This window comes from Chlorocebus sabaeus, chromosome 1 (assembly GCF_047675955.1).
Source record: "Chlorocebus sabaeus isolate Y175 chromosome 1, mChlSab1.0.hap1, whole genome shotgun sequence".
NCBI lineage: Eukaryota > Metazoa > Chordata > Mammalia > Primates > Cercopithecidae > Chlorocebus > Chlorocebus sabaeus.
Window position 1 is genome coordinate 73621676 of NC_132904.1, and position 16348 is coordinate 73638023.

General features: G+C 57.1%; 2 protein-coding genes across 2 annotated transcripts in view; both read left to right on the top strand.

Moving 5' to 3' along the window:
* CAPN5 (calpain 5) overlaps positions 1-10669 on the top strand; it is a 57569-nt gene extending 46900 nt beyond the window's left edge. Inside the window, exons 7-13 of the mRNA XM_008020222.3 lie at positions 608-685; positions 2532-2727; positions 3411-3533; positions 5096-5292; positions 6275-6390; positions 6917-7053; positions 8208-10669. Of these exons, the coding sequence (XP_008018413.2) occupies positions 608-685; positions 2532-2727; positions 3411-3533; positions 5096-5292; positions 6275-6390; positions 6917-7053; positions 8208-8390 (1030 nt within the window). The 3' untranslated portion in view covers positions 8391-10669. The remainder of the gene's footprint in view (positions 1-607; positions 686-2531; positions 2728-3410; positions 3534-5095; positions 5293-6274; positions 6391-6916; positions 7054-8207) is intronic.
* Positions 10670-12754: 2085 nt separating this feature from the next.
* Positions 12755-16348, top strand: part of MYO7A (myosin VIIA) — an 87081-nt gene continuing 83487 nt past the window's right edge. Inside the window, exons 1-2 of the mRNA XM_008020227.3 lie at positions 12755-13017; positions 15105-15168. Of these exons, the coding sequence (XP_008018418.3) occupies positions 15151-15168 (18 nt within the window). The 5' untranslated portion in view covers positions 12755-13017; positions 15105-15150. The remainder of the gene's footprint in view (positions 13018-15104; positions 15169-16348) is intronic.

Here is a 16348-nt window from a genome sequence, read left to right on the forward strand (position 1 = left end):
GCAGGCACAGGGCATGAGGGCTTGGACAAGGACGGGTGGGCTTCTTGGAGGAGGTGGCACCAGGGCTGGGCCTTGAAGGATCTGGGGGAGGATGACACTAGGAATGAATTACTTTGGAGTGGGTGTATGGGGTGATGGATTGAGCACAAGAAAGACCTGGGGCTGGAGGTGAGCTGACCCGAAGCGGGTGTAGAGACCAGCTTGGTGAATGGGTGAGGGACGGGAGCAGGGAGGGAGGCCACAGCCCTGAGCAAATGGGGGACCCCTCTGTGCTTGGCTCATGGCCCTGGTGAAGCCAGGATGGGAGTGGAGCCCAAGTGCTAAGTGAAGGAGCCTTCTTCACTGGGGGTCACGCCCCCCTCCTCCCAGCCTGCAGCTTTGCTTCCAGACCTCCCAGCATGGTGGCAGCTCACAGTCCCTTGAGGGAGGAGGCAGGCAGGGCTTCCTGGAGAGGGGCTGGGCATGGCCCCAGTGCCCCTGGCCACACCATGCCGCTGGAGGCCTGGTGCAAGACTGCCCCTCGGGCCTCCTCGCCTTTGCCAGAGAGATCCTGGTGGGCCTGCCTCTTAGACAGCTCCCTTTCTTCTCCCCGGCCCTCACACCCCAGCTCGGAGGAGTGGCAGAAAGTGAGCAAGAGTGAGCGGGAGAAGATGGGTGTGACGGTGCAGGACGACGGTGAGTTCTGGTGAGTGTGTGTGCCCTGGGCGTCCAGGGCTGAGGGGGAGCTTCCCACGGGCCTGGCGGGGAGCACCAGGTGGGGAGTCAGGAGCCAGGCCTCTCCTGCATGCCTCATCATCAACTTGCTGTGTGGCCATGGACAAGTCACACCGTCTCAGAGCCTGTTTCCTCCTCTGTAAAATTACTCGGGCAATACCAGGCCCTTTGATCCCCACAGTCCCCTCTGCCAAACTGAGGGGTCCTGGAGCCGCTGTGGCACCCAGACCGAGCCCTTGGCATGCAGGTCAGGGAGTCATCTAAGAGGTGGGCCCACCAGGATCTCCCCAGCAAGGGTAAGGTGATATGAAGCACAGTCCAGCACCAGCAGTGTGGTGTGGCAAGGGGCACTAGGTCTATGCCCAGTCCCTCTCCAGGAAGCCCTGCCTGCAGCCTGCCTCCAGGGGCCCTCTGGCAGCCTGATTTCTGAGATTAGGTAGCAGAGGCTCCCAGAGGAGCTAGCTCCTAAGCTGAGACTTGAGGTATAGAGTACCCCTTGGTGGGCAAGGAAGGAGACGTGGCACCGAGGTGAGAGAACACAGCTGGGTTTGAGAGGGGAGCTAAGTAGGTACATGGGTGAGCTGGGAAGGTGACAGCAGCTCAGCTTAAAGAGCCCAGTAATTGGCTGGGTACAGTGGCTCATGTCTATAATCCCAGCACTTTGGGAGGTTGAGGTAGAAGGATTGCTTGAGGCCAGGAGTTTGAGACCAGCCTGGGCAGCATAGTGGGACCCCATCTCTACAAAAACGAAAAATTAGCTGGGTGTGATGATGTACCCGTGTAGACCCAACTACTCAGGAGGCTGAGGTGGGAGGATTGCTTGAGCCCAGGAGGTTGAGGTTATAGTGAGCCATGATCGCACCACTGCACTCCATCCTGAGCAAAAGAGCAAGACCCTGTTTCAAAATCAAAAAGAAAAACCCCAGTAGTAATAAGGGTTCATACTGCATTCATCCAGCCTGCATGAGTCCTGAATGTGGGCCAGGCTCAGTGTCACCCCTCAGCAGAACCTGATACGTAAACTCAGCCCCTTCCTGGAGGGGTACAGGCATCCTGTGTGTGCTGTATTCTTTCGGGGCCCCCAGGCAGACCAGGGGCAGATGGCAGCGGTCCTGGCACCCAATGAGGAGCCCTTCTGCAGGTGTCAGGTCAGCTGCTGCAGAAGGCCACCCAGGCCACTTTGCCAGTCTTGCTCAGGGGTCAGCAGATAAAAACACAGCAGAACTACTTGTCTTTAGAAAGAGTTTCTTCCGAAGGCCTTTCTCTTACATGTTCACAGTTAATTCACTACCCCCTGCCCCCACCAGCCCGCTGGAGGCATTCACAGTGTGCAGTGACCATAGCAACACCCTGGCCACTGCAGCACGCTCACCATGGGGTTGCACCATCCACTGAAGCCTCACAACAGCCATGGAAGATCGTGGATGCAGATGTGCTTTATAAACTGTAGAGGGCAGCAGACAGTAGTTATTAACACCATTCACGACAGTAACAGCTTGCATTTGCCCGTGTGCTCTGTCTGCTGAGAGTTGCACTGCCTGCTTTGATTACGTTACCTAATTCCTTCGCCAGCTCTGAGATGGGCACCCGCTGTTAGATTCAGCCCCATTTTACAGGCGAGGAAACAAGTCAGAAAAGAGGTTAAGGGTCCGTGCAATGCCATGCCCATGCCCTTGTGTGGGCTTAGCTCTCCTCTCAAAGCCAGCTGTGTTCTCTCACGTCTGGGCCATATGGACATATTAGGTGGCTGGGCTGGGGGGCCAGGAGCCTGGAGAGGTGTGGGGGCGGCACCCTGCTCAGCCCCTCCCCACATCCAGGATGACCTTCGAGGATGTGTGCCGGTACTTCACGGACATCATCAAGTGCCGCCTGATCAACACATCCTACCTGAGCATCCACAAGACGTGGGAGGAGGCCCGGCTGCATGGCGCCTGGACACTGCATGAGGACCCGCGACAGAACCGCAGTGGCGGCTGCATCAACCACAAGGACACCTTCTTCCAGAACCCGCAGGTGGGCGTTCTCAGGGACCCCCACTCTGCCCCTGCAGCAGCTGCGGGGTGCTTTGCCACTGTCCTGCCAGGGACTCCTGTTCGACCTTGGGTAATCCCTGTCCCTCCTTGGGCCTCAGCAAATCTGTCTGTACAGTGGGGGTTAGATGGGGTTACATCGGTCCCATCTGGGGGTCATGAAGCCCCCAGCCTCACAATCTGACCTACAGATGGTAAAAATGAGGAAACCAGGGATGGCTCTGAGGGACATTTGGGTGTCTTGTCCTGAGCTACAGGGACACTTAGAGGCTGAGCCAGGGACTCAGCCCCTTGTTTCCACAACAGCACAATTCTGTCCCCTCCTGGGAACTGGGCCAGGCTGGGCTTCCCCACGGGGCCTCTCCCCACAGCCTCCTCAGTCTGACCCATGGCACTGCTTAGCCCTGGTCCTAGATGTGCCTCTGTTGAGCACCACCTGTGTGCCAGGCTCTGTGCAGAGCACCCACCATGGCGTTGGTTTCCCCGGCCTTCATGCAGGGTAGCCGTTGCAGGCATTGGTGGGCCCACCTCACAGCAGAGGGACCAAGGCACAGACAGGTGTTGTGACTGGTTCAGGCTCTGGAGTCTGAGCTTCCGGGAGCCAGCCAGCCTTCCCTGGCGTGGTCTCACTGCCGTGTCTCTCTCTCTCCTTGGCCACACCTGCAGTACATCTTCGATGTCAAGAAGCCAGAAGATGAAGTCCTGATCTGCATCCAGCAGCGGCCAAAGCGGTCCACGCGCCGGGAGGGCAAGGGCGAGAACCTGGCCATTGGCTTTGACATCTACAAGGTGAGGCCAGCCAGGTTTCCTGCTGTGGGTGGGGAGAGGGAGGGAGCTGGAGTTTGGACTGCCCATACCTGGGGAAGAACACTCTAGAACACCTTGGTCACTGCCATCGCCCCAGCCGCCCTGGCCACCGTGGCAAACGTTGTGAGGATGCCGTGGCATGGGCCCCATTTAGAATATTCACAGAGGGCCCAGCCTGCCCACGGTTGGCTTCTATGGGAGCTCTTAGCCTGATGTCTTTCTGCCTAAGACCCACAGGCCTGGGATGTTTGGCCGATGAGGAAGGGGAAGATTGCTGGTGGTTGGGGCCAGGCCCTGGGAGGCCCTGGGTATCTGCTGGGCCCCCGCTGCTCCTCCCTCAGGGCTCAGGACCCCTTGCAGCCCCTCAGCCTTCCTTCGTTGGAGGCCTTGCTGGGCACCAGGAGGAGGCATCCTTGAGCACAGCCACGTGGGGTCACCCCTGGCCGCACCCCCTGGCCTGGAACCTGAGGCTTTCCACATGTTGTAATGCCCAGTGTGTGGTGACAGTCAGCATGGTGGGACCCCATGTGCCTGTCAGACCCTGAGAACGGAGTGAAGCCAGCGGGACCTGCAGGGGCTGGGTCCATGCTGAGTCCTTGTTGTCTGATGCGCCTGGCCATGCTGTGGCACTTTGTTTATACCCTTGTGCTGGTACATTTGTGGTGTGCTAGTGTCTTGTGACATACTGTTGTGACTTTGGCATGTGGTGATCTTCACTAGTGTGACCAGAACACTTGTTTTGGGATTGTCAGGCAGGTCCTGGCAGCTGGTGATGGCACTTCACGGACATGTGCTGTAACCTCTGCAGACCCTGATACTTGGTTGTGCTGTTAGAGTCAGAAACCCCACTGACATTGTTACCGGGGGGATTCCTATTGCCCTCTATTTTTTTGTTTTGTTTTGTTTTAAGAGACAGGGTCTTGCTCTGTCACCCAGGCCAGAGTGCAGTGGTGCCATCATAGCTCATTACAGTCTTAAATTCCTGAACTCAAACGATCCTCCCGCCTTAGTCTCCCTAGTAGTTGGGACTATAGGTGAACACCACCATGCCTGGCTAATTTTTAAGTTTTTTGTAGAGATGAGGTCTCACTTTGTTGCCCATGCTGACCTTGAACATCTGGCTTCAAGTGATCCTCCCACCTTGGCCTCCCAAAGCGCTGGGATTACAGGCATGAGCCACTGCGCCCAGCCTCTTTTAATAGTTTTTATTGAGATATAATTCACAGAGCATGCAATTTGGCCATGTAAAGTATACAATCTTATGACTTTTGTGTGATCAGAGTTTGTACAACCATCACCACAATCAATTGTAGAACATTTTCATCTCCCCGAAAGAAACCCACTCCCTTTAACAATCACCACCCACTCCCATTGACCTCTTCCCTTCAGCCCTGCAAACACGAATCCACTTCTGTCTCTATAGATTTGCCTGTTCTGGACATTTCATATAAAGGGATTCCATCGTCCCTTCCATGGTGGTGAGGGGGAGACGGGGTGTTGTAGGGTGTGTCTCCGCATGGCCCAGCCCCTCCCACCTCCCACAGGTGGAGGAGAACCGCCAGTACCGCATGCACAGCCTGCAGCACAAGGCCGCCAGCTCCATTTACATCAACTCACGCAGCGTCTTCCTGCGCACTGATCAGCCCGAGGGCCGCTATGTCATCATCCCCACCACCTTCGAGCCAGGCTACACTGGCGAGTTCCTGCTCCGAGTCTTCACTGATGTTCCCTCCAACTGCCGGTACTTGGGGGCTGGCTTGAGGCCAGTGTGGGTGGAGGTGAGGTCCACACTGGGCCAACCAGGAACCTGCAGCCTCGGAGATGCTCAGTGTCTCTGGGCCTCCAGCCACTCTGGGCTGATACCAGTGCCCATCTCCTTCCCTTCTCTTCCCTTGTTCCCCTGTCCCAGCATCCCTGGCCATGACTAGGAACAGCTTCTTGTATGTACACTGCACTCTACAGTTGACAGAGAAGCTTTCACTCATCTCATTTGATCTTCTTGCATCCCTGAGCGGGAGGCCTGACTCCCTCACTTTACCAATGAGATTCAGAGGCTGAGGTTAGAAGGGTTGTCCGAGGTCATGCAGCCGGTGGTGGAGTTGGGCTGGGTCACCCAGCCTGCCTGGTTCCAGGGTTGGGTCTTGTCACCACAATTTCCTGTCCCTTGGGGGTGGCTCTGGGCTCCAGTGCTGAAGCCCTCTGTGTCCCTGCTGGGACATTGACCCTGTGTGTCTCGCACTGCTCTCCACTGTGATATATAGCCCAGGCTCAGTGTCCCCTGAAGGACAGGTGAGCTCTGCACACGTGCCAGACCCAGTAGGCAGCTTGTGGAGTCAGATGGCTCAGGGTTCTGCTGGCCCAGGCTCCCCAGCTTTCCAGCTGTTGGGCAAGCCCTCACCTGGCTGAGCCTGCTGCTTCCTCAGCTGTGAAATGGGCATCATAATAGCCTTTGTGGAGATTAGGAATCACCCATAATGCCAGCGGAGGACTTGGCACACAGAAGGTGCTCAGCAAGTTGCCTTTTCCCTGGGGAAGGATCGGGCAGGAAGCCCCTAGGGCTTGGACAAGTGGGGACTGCTCATGGGAATTTGCCCAGGACTAAATGAAATCAAATTTGGGCTTAATACTGCTTTTCTTCCCTCCCCACTTTCTGAACCCCCTCTTCACCCCTGTCTTCCTGGCCCTTCTCTATCACCCCCCTCTCCCCTGCCACCCCATATCAGGGAACTGCGCCTGGATGAGCCCCCACACACCTGCTGGAGCTCCCTCTGTGGCTACCCCCAGCTGGTGACCCAGGTACACGTCCTGGGGGCTGCTGGCCTCAAGGACTCCCCAACAGGTGAGCTCTTCCAGGGAAAGTCCCCCGGCCCTCTTGCCAGTTGCCCCATGGCCTCTCTCTGCCAGCACGGACACCAGCCTCAGAGCTCTCCTGCTCGCAGAGGCACTGCAGGCCCAGCCATTCCTGGGGTGATGCCTGATGCTGGGTACATAGAGAGGAAAAGGTTTACCTTCTGCTCTCAGGAGGCTTCCAGCTGGGAGGGAGACCTCAGGGAAGGCTTCCTGGAGGGAGTAGCCTTTTTTCAGGCTGAGAAGATACAAAGCCTGATGAAAGGGGGTAAGGGAGAAAGGTGCTCCGGGCAGAGGGAGCAGTGTGGGTAAAGCTCTGGAGGCTGGAGATGGCCAGTGCACCGCTGCTGGCCAGCCTGTCTCTGGAAACGAAGGGGCCTTGAGGTGGGTCAGGCTCCAGTCTCTCCATCTGAATAACTGAGCCAGGTGGGTATCTTACCTGCAGATATCTGTCCCATCCAGGCCCTGCCGCAGCTCCCGCCCCCACCCTCACCCCGTCTCCCACTCCCTCTCCCTAGGGGCTAACTCTTATGTAATCATCAAGTGTGAGGGGGACAAAGTCCGCTCGGCTGTGCAGAAGGGCACCTCCACACCAGAGTACAATGTGAAAGGCATCTTCTACCGCAAGAAGCTGAGCCAGCCCATCACTGTACAGGTGAGCCCCTGGTTCTGGAGGCCACCCCCTGGGCTCCCAGCCTGAGGCTTCCCCACTCACAGAGACAAGCCCAGGTGGAAGACCCTCTGACGGGGACCCAGGCATGCTGGGCTCTAGCTGTCTGTCCCTGACCCCTGGTGTGGCTTTGGGAGCTCTCTTGCCACTCCAAGGTCCCTCTGTAGGTGGGTTAATTTGATTCGTTGGTGTGGTCCTGAGATCCAGCAGGGTCAGTCTCCTGACTGGGCACAGCAGTCATCTCTGCTGACCTCACCCTCAGCTTTGGAAACTGTTCCCCCATTCCCCCATGGGGGCCCCACCTGGAAAGTGGCACTGAGCCGCTGTGTGGTGGGTGTGGCTATTTCCCAAGAGCCTTGGGCAGGGCATAGAAAGCCAGTGTCCTCGCATGGCTTCCTTCTCCTCTCAGGCTGATGTAGCCTGGGGATGATGATTCTGAACTCAATAGTAGGGAGCTCTCTGGCCCGCAGGCCTTGGTCAGCATCTCTGTCAATGAGGCAGCATCTGTAAACAAGCATTTGGGGCCCCCTGGGGGAGCCACAATGGCTTATCCAAGTTTTCTTAACACTGGGTCCCACTGGATCAAATCACAGACCTGTATGTCTCAGGGCTGGAAAGACCCCTAAGGGTAGCTAACTCAACCCTCATATTAAAGATGGGGAAACTAGGGCAGTGGGTGTATCACTTGTCCAAGTTCACCCAAGATCACTAGCGGAGCTGATAACACATTTCACTTTATGCATGGGAGGGAGCTTAGTTAGCTGAGGAGCCTGAGGCTGGAAGCGGCACCACCTTGCCCATGGTTCATGGAGAGGCAGACAGCCCAGGGCCCCCGATCCTCAGCCAGGCTTGCACTTCAAGGCCCTGCCACTACCACCAGCACTCCCCATAGACCTGAGTAGGGGGTGGAGAAGTGAGCCAGCTTGCACCTTGGGCTAACACGTGAGACTGTGCTCAGCCATGTCCCCTGGGATACAGGGGCACACCAGGACCAAGTGGCAGACCTGTGGACTTCAGCCTTGGGGTCAGGCCATGCCTGCCACCCCCTGACAGAACAGGTTCCACAGTGCTGCCCTTGCTTCCTACCTTCTGGACTTGGAGGTAGCCCGCCCCTCCCATGGTCCTCTGTCTCTTCCCAGGTCTGGAACCACCGAGTGCTAAAGGATGAATTTCTGGGCCAGGTGCACCTAAAGGCTGACCCAGACGACCTCCAGGCCCTACATACCCTCCACCTCCGGGACCGAAACAGCCGGCAGCCCAGCGACCTGCCAGGCACTGTGGCTGTGCACATTCTCAGCAGCACCTCCCTCATGGCTGTCTGACACCTGCCCACCTACCTGGCTCCAGCAGTTCCCACCACCATCTGCATGTCCCCACTGGGCCTGGGTCTAGCCTGGGAGCCAGGACACTGGGGTCCTTTTCCTACTCTTCCACTGACTTGCTGTGTGACCTTAGGAAGTCTCTGCCCCTCTCTCAGCCTCAGTGTCCTGAGGGCCCCAAAGCATTCCCTTCTCGTGGAGGAGTTTCCTTGCTGAGATTTCAAATAGTCCTCCCCACCTCAACTGTCACCACTGCTAAGGGACTCTATCCGTTGAAAACATTTTCCTAAGGCCCTGCTGTCTGCCGAGGAGTGCCAAGAAGATGTCACTTGTTTACACACAAACTGCCACATCCCCAAGCCCCATTCTTGCTCCTTGTGTCTTAGGCCCAACCCAGCCTCCCAGACCTCACTTTCCCCATCAGCAATACCTGGTGTTGTCCCACCTTGAAAGGACTCTTGGCTCCTGCCGGGTTCCTGCTCAGGCTGGAATTGGGAAAATATGCAGGTGACATTTGTTCATTCTCTAATCCTGTCCACTCACCCATCCGTTTCCTCACTCAATGGAGATTTGCCAAATGAATAAATGACACCTTCGAGGCCCCAGGTGAAGCGGGGCCCTCCTCCGGCCTCTACCTTGGGCCTCGCCTCTGTCCTCAGGTCCTCTCAGAGGCAGATACCCAGGGGAGCTGCAGCTGCCTGCTCATTCTAGCTTCCGATTCCATTCCCAGCCCCTGGGTTAAGGTCCCTGGAGAGGTGGTATCAGTGGGGGTGAGGAAGGGCGTCTTCCTGACTCCTCTGCGCCATGCTGGAAGGAGCATGCCTGGGTTAGTGGGCCAGAGGCCAGGCAGGTGGAGGGGCTTTGGGGACCAGAAGGGGAGAGGTGCTCCCAGAGCCTCTCTTCTGTAAGACCCCAGCTTTTCCTGAAAGACAGGACTCTGGGCTGTGTGGTGCCAGGCCCACCAGAGTCAGGCCACCCACTGGGCTTGGCAGGAGATAGGGAGCCCCATCATCTGACCACAGCCCCCCACCAACATTCCCCCAAAATGCAGCCTAGGAGGCCACAGTGCTCTTCTTCCTGCCCGGACCAAAATGTTCCTTTTAGTCCTCAATGTTTTATATTATTTTTGTGTTGAAAACCTCAATTTTAATCAGGGGTTTTAAAAGAAAATTCAAAGTCTGAACCTCCATTTTTCTTCTTGGCTCCAGTTTTGCTGGTCCTCTGGAGAACTCTTCGTAAGCGTTGGCGCCATGACCCACTTGGGATCTCTTCTGTGCCCTTCTCGGGCTTCCAGACCAGGTGTAGCAAATGAAAAAGTGCAGTTAATTCAAGAACAGGAATTCCTGTGTCCTTGCTGGGAATTCCTTTTGGGAACTTGACTTTTCGACTCCAGATCCTGCTGTCTGGATCAGTGTTCTGGCTGGAGGTGCTGGATTCTCTGACTTTGCCTCCTCACTCTGTGTCTGTCTGGCTCTGCTCCTGGCTCTTGGCCCTGGGCCATATGAGGGGCCAGGAAATGAACAACAAGGAGGACAAGAGCATTCTTTCTTGAAAGCCGGGACTTCCCCTCAAGAACCTGGGCCTGGGGCCAGGACTCTGCATGACTGGGAGCAAGTCACTTAAACCTCCTGTGCCTCAATTTCCCCCTTCTACAAAGTGGGGCCAATGATTCTTGTGTGTCAGCACTCTTACTACCAAGTGCTGAGTAAGGGCAAAATAATACCCCTTTCTCTATGTATCTCTGTATGCACACACACTAGATATATATATGTTCATGTAATCACCACTTCTCTGTGTCTATTTCAAATCAAGGCTCTTGAGTAGGAGAAGTGAGCCAGCTTGCACCTCGGGCTAACACATGGGACTTTGCTCAGCCATGTCCCCTGGGATACAGGGGTACACCAGGACCAAGTGGCAGACCTGTGGGCTTCAGCCTCGGGGCCAGGCCATGCCTGCCACCCCCTGACAGAACAGGTTCCACAGTGCTGCTTTTGCTTCCTGCCCCTTGAGGTGGGCCAGGCTGGCTCCTGGCTATTGCAGGGATCTCTGGTCCCCAGGAGACCTTGGGGGCCAGGCAGGTAAGGATCAGGGGAGGTAGGGGAGAGCAATTACTTTGTTCACTGTATGCACCCATGGGGGCCTGGGAGTCCCCATTTGCAGGTGGGTGGGGTCTCCAGCCCACACTACCCAGACCTGGGCTTCCCTCTTCTCAGGATCCACCACGGGGTTGGGGGACAAGAAGCCTGTTCTAGTCTCAATAAATCTTATCACAATTCCAAAAAGACTTTCCTGTGTCTCTCTGTCCCTCTGGGGGGAAGGGACAATGGAGGAATATTCCCCAGGCCTGGGCGACTGTCCTCTGGTCAGAGGGAAGACCCCGCTGCCTGCCTGGTGCACCTGTGAGCTGAGATTGTGGGGATCATTCAGTCATTCGTTAATTCACTAGATCTGTACGGGGCTGGCTTTGTGCCAAGGCCTGTCCTGGACACCTGGGATGTGGGGAACCAGACATAGCAATCACTGCTCTGGAACAGTCTACAAACGAGCAGGGAGCACAAAGACATACTCTGGTCATGGCAAACTACACCGCACGTTGCTGATGGGACAGTGTGGGCCTGCTGGGTTAGAGACCACCTACTCCCTGATCTGTGCGTGAAGGGCTGGGAAGAGGAGATGGGCTTTCGGGGCACAGGAAGGTGTGGGGGGCACCAGAGCAGAGGCTCCTGAGGGCAGACGCAGGCATCTTGGGCCAGGAAGCTGGCGTGGTGGTGGGAAGCAGCACGCTTGGGATGATTCTGAAAGCAGAATGGATGACTCAATGGAAAACTGGACTTGGGAGACAGGGGGTGAGTGCAGTGTGAGGGCAAAGTGAACTGAGATGCCTCGCTTTCTTCATGGGACTGAGAAATGGACGTTGCAAATCGTGTGATCTGCTTGGCATAGTGTCTGGTTCATAGCGTGGCTGAGCACAATGTAGCTGTCATCCTGGTGTTTGGAGGCCACCCTGTCCCCCACAACCTGCTCTCCTCTCTGTCCCATCCCCACAGCTCACTGCATTTTGTCCTTGCTGCCAGCCGTGTTCCATGGGCTCCCCGGTGCTCCCCCGGGGTCTCATTTTCCCACCGTGTAGGGCTGACACCACTGGCCCTGCCTAGCCTGGGATTATGGAGAGGGGGGACTCGAGGAGTGGCCAGTACTAGGTTTCGGCAGCAGGTGTAAATCCTAGGTGGGGACTGTGTTCCAGGGACTCCTGGACTCCTGTTAGGCCCACCAGACTAAGGGGCAGATGGCATCCTAGGGTCTTCCTGGGTCAGGGTCGTCGGGTCTGAGGGGACCCAGGCCCTAGCAGAAGCTGCCTCCTGTCACCGTCACTTCCCAGCGGTGCTCAGCCCGCCTGAGGGAAGCAGCGGGGCAGTGGGGTCTGTGACCAGCAGGCGGCGCTGGCGAGCTATAGCGCCCCTTTGAGCCCCCAACCCACTTTCTGGCTGGCTTCCCTGCAGACACCCCAGTTATGGGGGCTAGGGACCCAAAAGAGACATCCTTCTGCCACTCAGAGCTGCCCTGGAGAGGTGCACGATGGGGCTGCCGACAGGTGCGTGGCCACCGAGGGCGGAAAGGAGAAATTGCCACGTCCTGATAGGGTCCCGGAAGGTCTCCACCCTCGACAACGCTAATAACTAAGACCTGTGCTCCTCTTTGCTTGGTTCCGCCCACCCCTTTAAATCACAGATTTCACTTCAGTTTGTATGTGTCGCTGTCACATGTGGGGTGGCTCCTAGTCAGCTGGTTTGGCAAAGTTTCTGGATGATTACAGAATAACATGTGTCCCCAACCCTCAGAGCAGGCTGTGGGGGCGATGTTGCATTGACGAGCGTCAGGGGACACACATCAGAGGCAAGGGTGGGTGTGCAGGAGGGAGAAGGCGCAGAAGGCAGGGCTATAGCTCAGCACTCTCTCTCCTGCCATGCTCTGCCTGACCGTTCTCTCTCCCAAACAGCCAGGTCGAGGAGGAGGAAATGGGGCTGGAGGAGGGCTGCGGGCTGAGACCCCAGCATATCAGAGACTAAGTCAGGATCACATGGGGTTTCCTGCTCAGGTGCTGAGACAGCAGGCTGTGTCCTGCAAACAACAGGAGGCACCTGAAGCCAGCCTGGGGTGCCCAGGCTCAGGTGTGGTACATTCAGCAGCACAGCCAGAGACGGACCCCAATGACCCTGCCTCCCTGTCGGCAGCCAGTGCTCCAAACAGAGCCCTGAGCAGCCTCTGGACATTAGTCCCAGCCCCAGCACAGCCCGTCCCCCAAGCTGATGTCACCGCACCCAGACCTTGGAGGCCCCCTCCGGCTCCGCCTCCTGGGAGAAGGCTCTGGAGTGAGGAGGGGAGGGCAGCAGTGCTGGCTGGACAGCCGCTCTGGGCAGGAGAGAGAGGGAGAGACAAGACACACAGAGAGACGGCGAGGAAGGAAAATATCCAGAGGGACGCCCAGAGCGAGACTCGGAGCCAGACAGAGGAAGAGGGGACGTGTGTTTGCAGACTGGCTGGGCCCATGACCCCAGCTTCCCGAGTCCTCCGTGCAGGTGGCAGCTGTACCAGGCTGGCAGGCCACTGAGAGTGAGCAGCTGGGCCCCGGGTAAGGATGGGTTGCCCACTGTCCTGGGGCGTTGGGAGGGGTTTGGATGTGGAGGAGTCATGGACTTGAGCTACCTCTAGATCCTCTGCCCTGCAGCCACTTTCTCCTGGGACTAGGCTTCCTGCCACCCTTGAGGGCTCAGTCACCACAGCCACTGAATGAAATTGTCCTGAGCCTGGGAAGATGGACGAGTGTCCCCTGGAGGAGGGAAGAGCCAAGGGGCATGTTGTCCATCAAATCTCTGAGCTGGGGCTGGGGTTAGGGGCATCCTGGGGCCAGGGGACTAGACGTGCTGTGGTGGCAGAGAGAGAGAAGAGTCCGTTCTCTCTCTGTCTCCTTTGCTTTCTCTCTGACACTCTTTATCTCCATTTCTGGATAAGTCACTTCCTTCCTCTATGCACCAAATGTCCCATCTGTGAAATGGGAGTATGAAGCCCCACCAGCCAGGGTTGTAGTGGGGAAGAGGTAAAACCAGGCATAGACATAGAAATATAAATACAGCCTATGGCCCCTGTGGTCAGTTGGAAAAGAAATTAACTCGAATGTGGTCTAGTTCTCATTTTTAGAAATAAAATGTATGTCTTGTCATTTTAACATGTGGCCCTTAAATTCCATGCCCTCACCACTCTCCTGTGATCCACATCCCTTGGAGCCCCACATCTCTAGTGAGAGCACTGGCTCTGCCCCCAGCCCTCATGGCTCATGCTGGCATAGGGCACCGGCTCCACAGCCTGGGCACCATCTTCAGACAAGCGCCCAGTGGCATTTGCCTGCTGGCCCTGTGGAATCCACACCCCCACCAGGCACCCAGACTAGTTCAGGTCTCTGGAAGGACCGTGGGTTTGCTGTGTCCCAGAGCTCCAGGGCAGGGGTCAGGGCTCGGGTGTCAGGCGGTGTCATGGGCAGAGGATCGAATGCTCCGGCAGCTCTGAATGGTCCCTTGTGAAAAATTGATGCGCATTCTAGGGGACAGCTTGGGAGCCAGAGGGGCCTCACACCAGGGCCTGTAGGCTGGGGCTGCCTTTTAAGCTCCTTCCAGAGCCCATCTCTGGGCCTGGCCCTGTGCTGGGCAAGGCTGGAGACAAGGCAATGTCTCAGACCCTCTCCCACCGGCCACATCCCACCCTGGATCAACTCCCCAACTTTGGGGGCAGAGGTGGGACAGATCCTTACCCTGACAACATAATGCATATAGTCAAAATGGGATAAAGGGGAATATGGAGGCTCTTGGCAGCTTTGGGGTGGTCAGGGAAGGCTTCTTGGAGGAGGTATCATCTGAACTGAGCCATGAACCATAGGTGGAAATTCACTAGTCAAAATTTCAGGTAGAAGGGCCAGTGTGTAAAGGCCAGGAGATGGCAAGAGCTGGCGTTTTTCAGGAACAGTGAGTCACTGAGGATGTCCAAGTACAAGGGTATGAAAGGGAGTGAGCAGTGAGAGAAAAGACTGAGGCATCAGCAGGGGCCAGACTGTGCTGGGCGTGGGGGCCCCAGGTGCGGTGCATTCAGCAGCACAGCCAGAGACAGACCCCAATGACCCTGCCTCCCCGTCGGCAGCCAGTGCTCTGCACAGAGCCATCCTGAGGGCGGTGGGTGCTCTTGAGAGGTTTCAGGCAGGGTGTGCCGTGAGCAGGTCATGCCCAGCCCATGACCTTCCCCTCTCTCAGGCTTGTCCTTGTCACCCACATTCCTGGGACAATCCCTAAGCTGAGTGCCGGAGATTAAGTCCTAGTCCTATATTTGCTCTGGCTAGCTGTGTGACCCTGGGCAAGTCTTGGTCCCTCTCTGGGCCCCTTTGCCATAGGTCCCTGGTGGGGCCAGACCTGCTACTTTCTAGGAGCCCTTTGGGAATCTCTGAATGACAGTGACTGAAAGAAGAATTCAGCTGCTCTGGGCAGTGGTGCTGGTGACAGTGGTTGAGGCTCAGGTCACGCAGGTTGGGCAGTGGCCAGAGGGAGAGAAGCCAGGGAGGGTTCCCTCGAGGGAGGAGGAGCTGGGGCTTTGGGAAGAGCCCAGGTGACCCCAGCCAGGCTCCAGGCTTCCAGGGCTGGCCTGCCTGGAAGTGTGACACGGTCTGTCTCCCTGCAGAACTGTGCCTGGCCCAGTGGGCAGCAGGAGCTCCTGACTTGGGACCATGGTGATTCTTCAGCAGGTCAGTGCTCCCACCTCTTTGAGTGGCCTGTCCTCCCCATCCCATATCCCCTCTTCCATATGCTTACCCGTGGGACACCCTCCCCAGGGTGTTCTCTTGGAAAATTGCTAGACTTCCAAACCCAGCCCTCCAGGCCCAGTCTGAAACCTGTTCCCTCTGATGTGCTGGCTGGGGTTTCCTTCTCTCACTGGCTCAGCCCATTGGGCAGAAATGATTTTATTTACAGACATCTCTGGATCCCAGGCAGTGGAACAGCATGTGCAAAGGCCTAGATGTGGGAAGGTCCCTGGGGAAGAAGAGAGGAGGTTGGCAAGGCTCCCAAAGCCAGGCCAGAAAGGGCCCTGAGCCCACCTTATCCTTAGGGCCTTGGGGAGCAGTGACTGGAGGGCGAGGGGTGACATGGCTTGAGCTGGAGACCCCTGGGATTTTATGGGAAGTAGCAGAGGTGCTGCCCCGAGCTGAGTCCTCCAGCCCCCCTTCCTACTGAGGGCCACAGTGGCCTCTGACCCTCAGTCCTTCCCCGTGATCAGTCTGAGGCTCTAATGAGCTCCCGGTCTGCAGAGCAGAAGCCAGGAATGTGGGCCCTGAGCCAGGTGGGCCTGGCAGCAGGCTGTAGGGCTTGTGGGGCTGTGTGCTGTGGGGGCTTGGCCAGCAGCTTCTCGGTCTCCAGGGTCACCAGAGGCCAATGGCTCAGCCTTGCCTGGCCACTCGGAGGCTGCATGGACTGGCATGTTTGCAGATGAGTGTGTGCGTGTGTGTCTGTGAGTGTGAGTGAGAGGCAGGCTTCAGGGCAGCATCAGGACAGACATTCTTCCATCCTAGGGGCTGGAGGAGACCCCCTCTAGAGCCCCTTGGCCTGAGAGCCTGTTCAAATGCCCATTAGAGATGGGCAGGATCTAGGAGAGGAAAAGTCCATTCGCTGAGTGTTTGCTGTGTGCCAGGGCCTGGGCCCCCATAGCCCTCCAGGGGCATCCTCCCTCAGGGGGCCCCTGAGGCAGGCCTCTGGCTGAAGGGACCTCCTCACCACCCCCTCCCCTCCTGCCCCTCTGAACGTTGACCCGCTTCCAGCTGTGGATGGCCTCTGTTGGGAGCAAGTGTCTTATAGGTGAATGCCTGCTCTGCCTGCCCTCAAGTAGGAAATACACTCAGCTGCTTCCTTGGTCCTGAAGAAAGCCCAGCC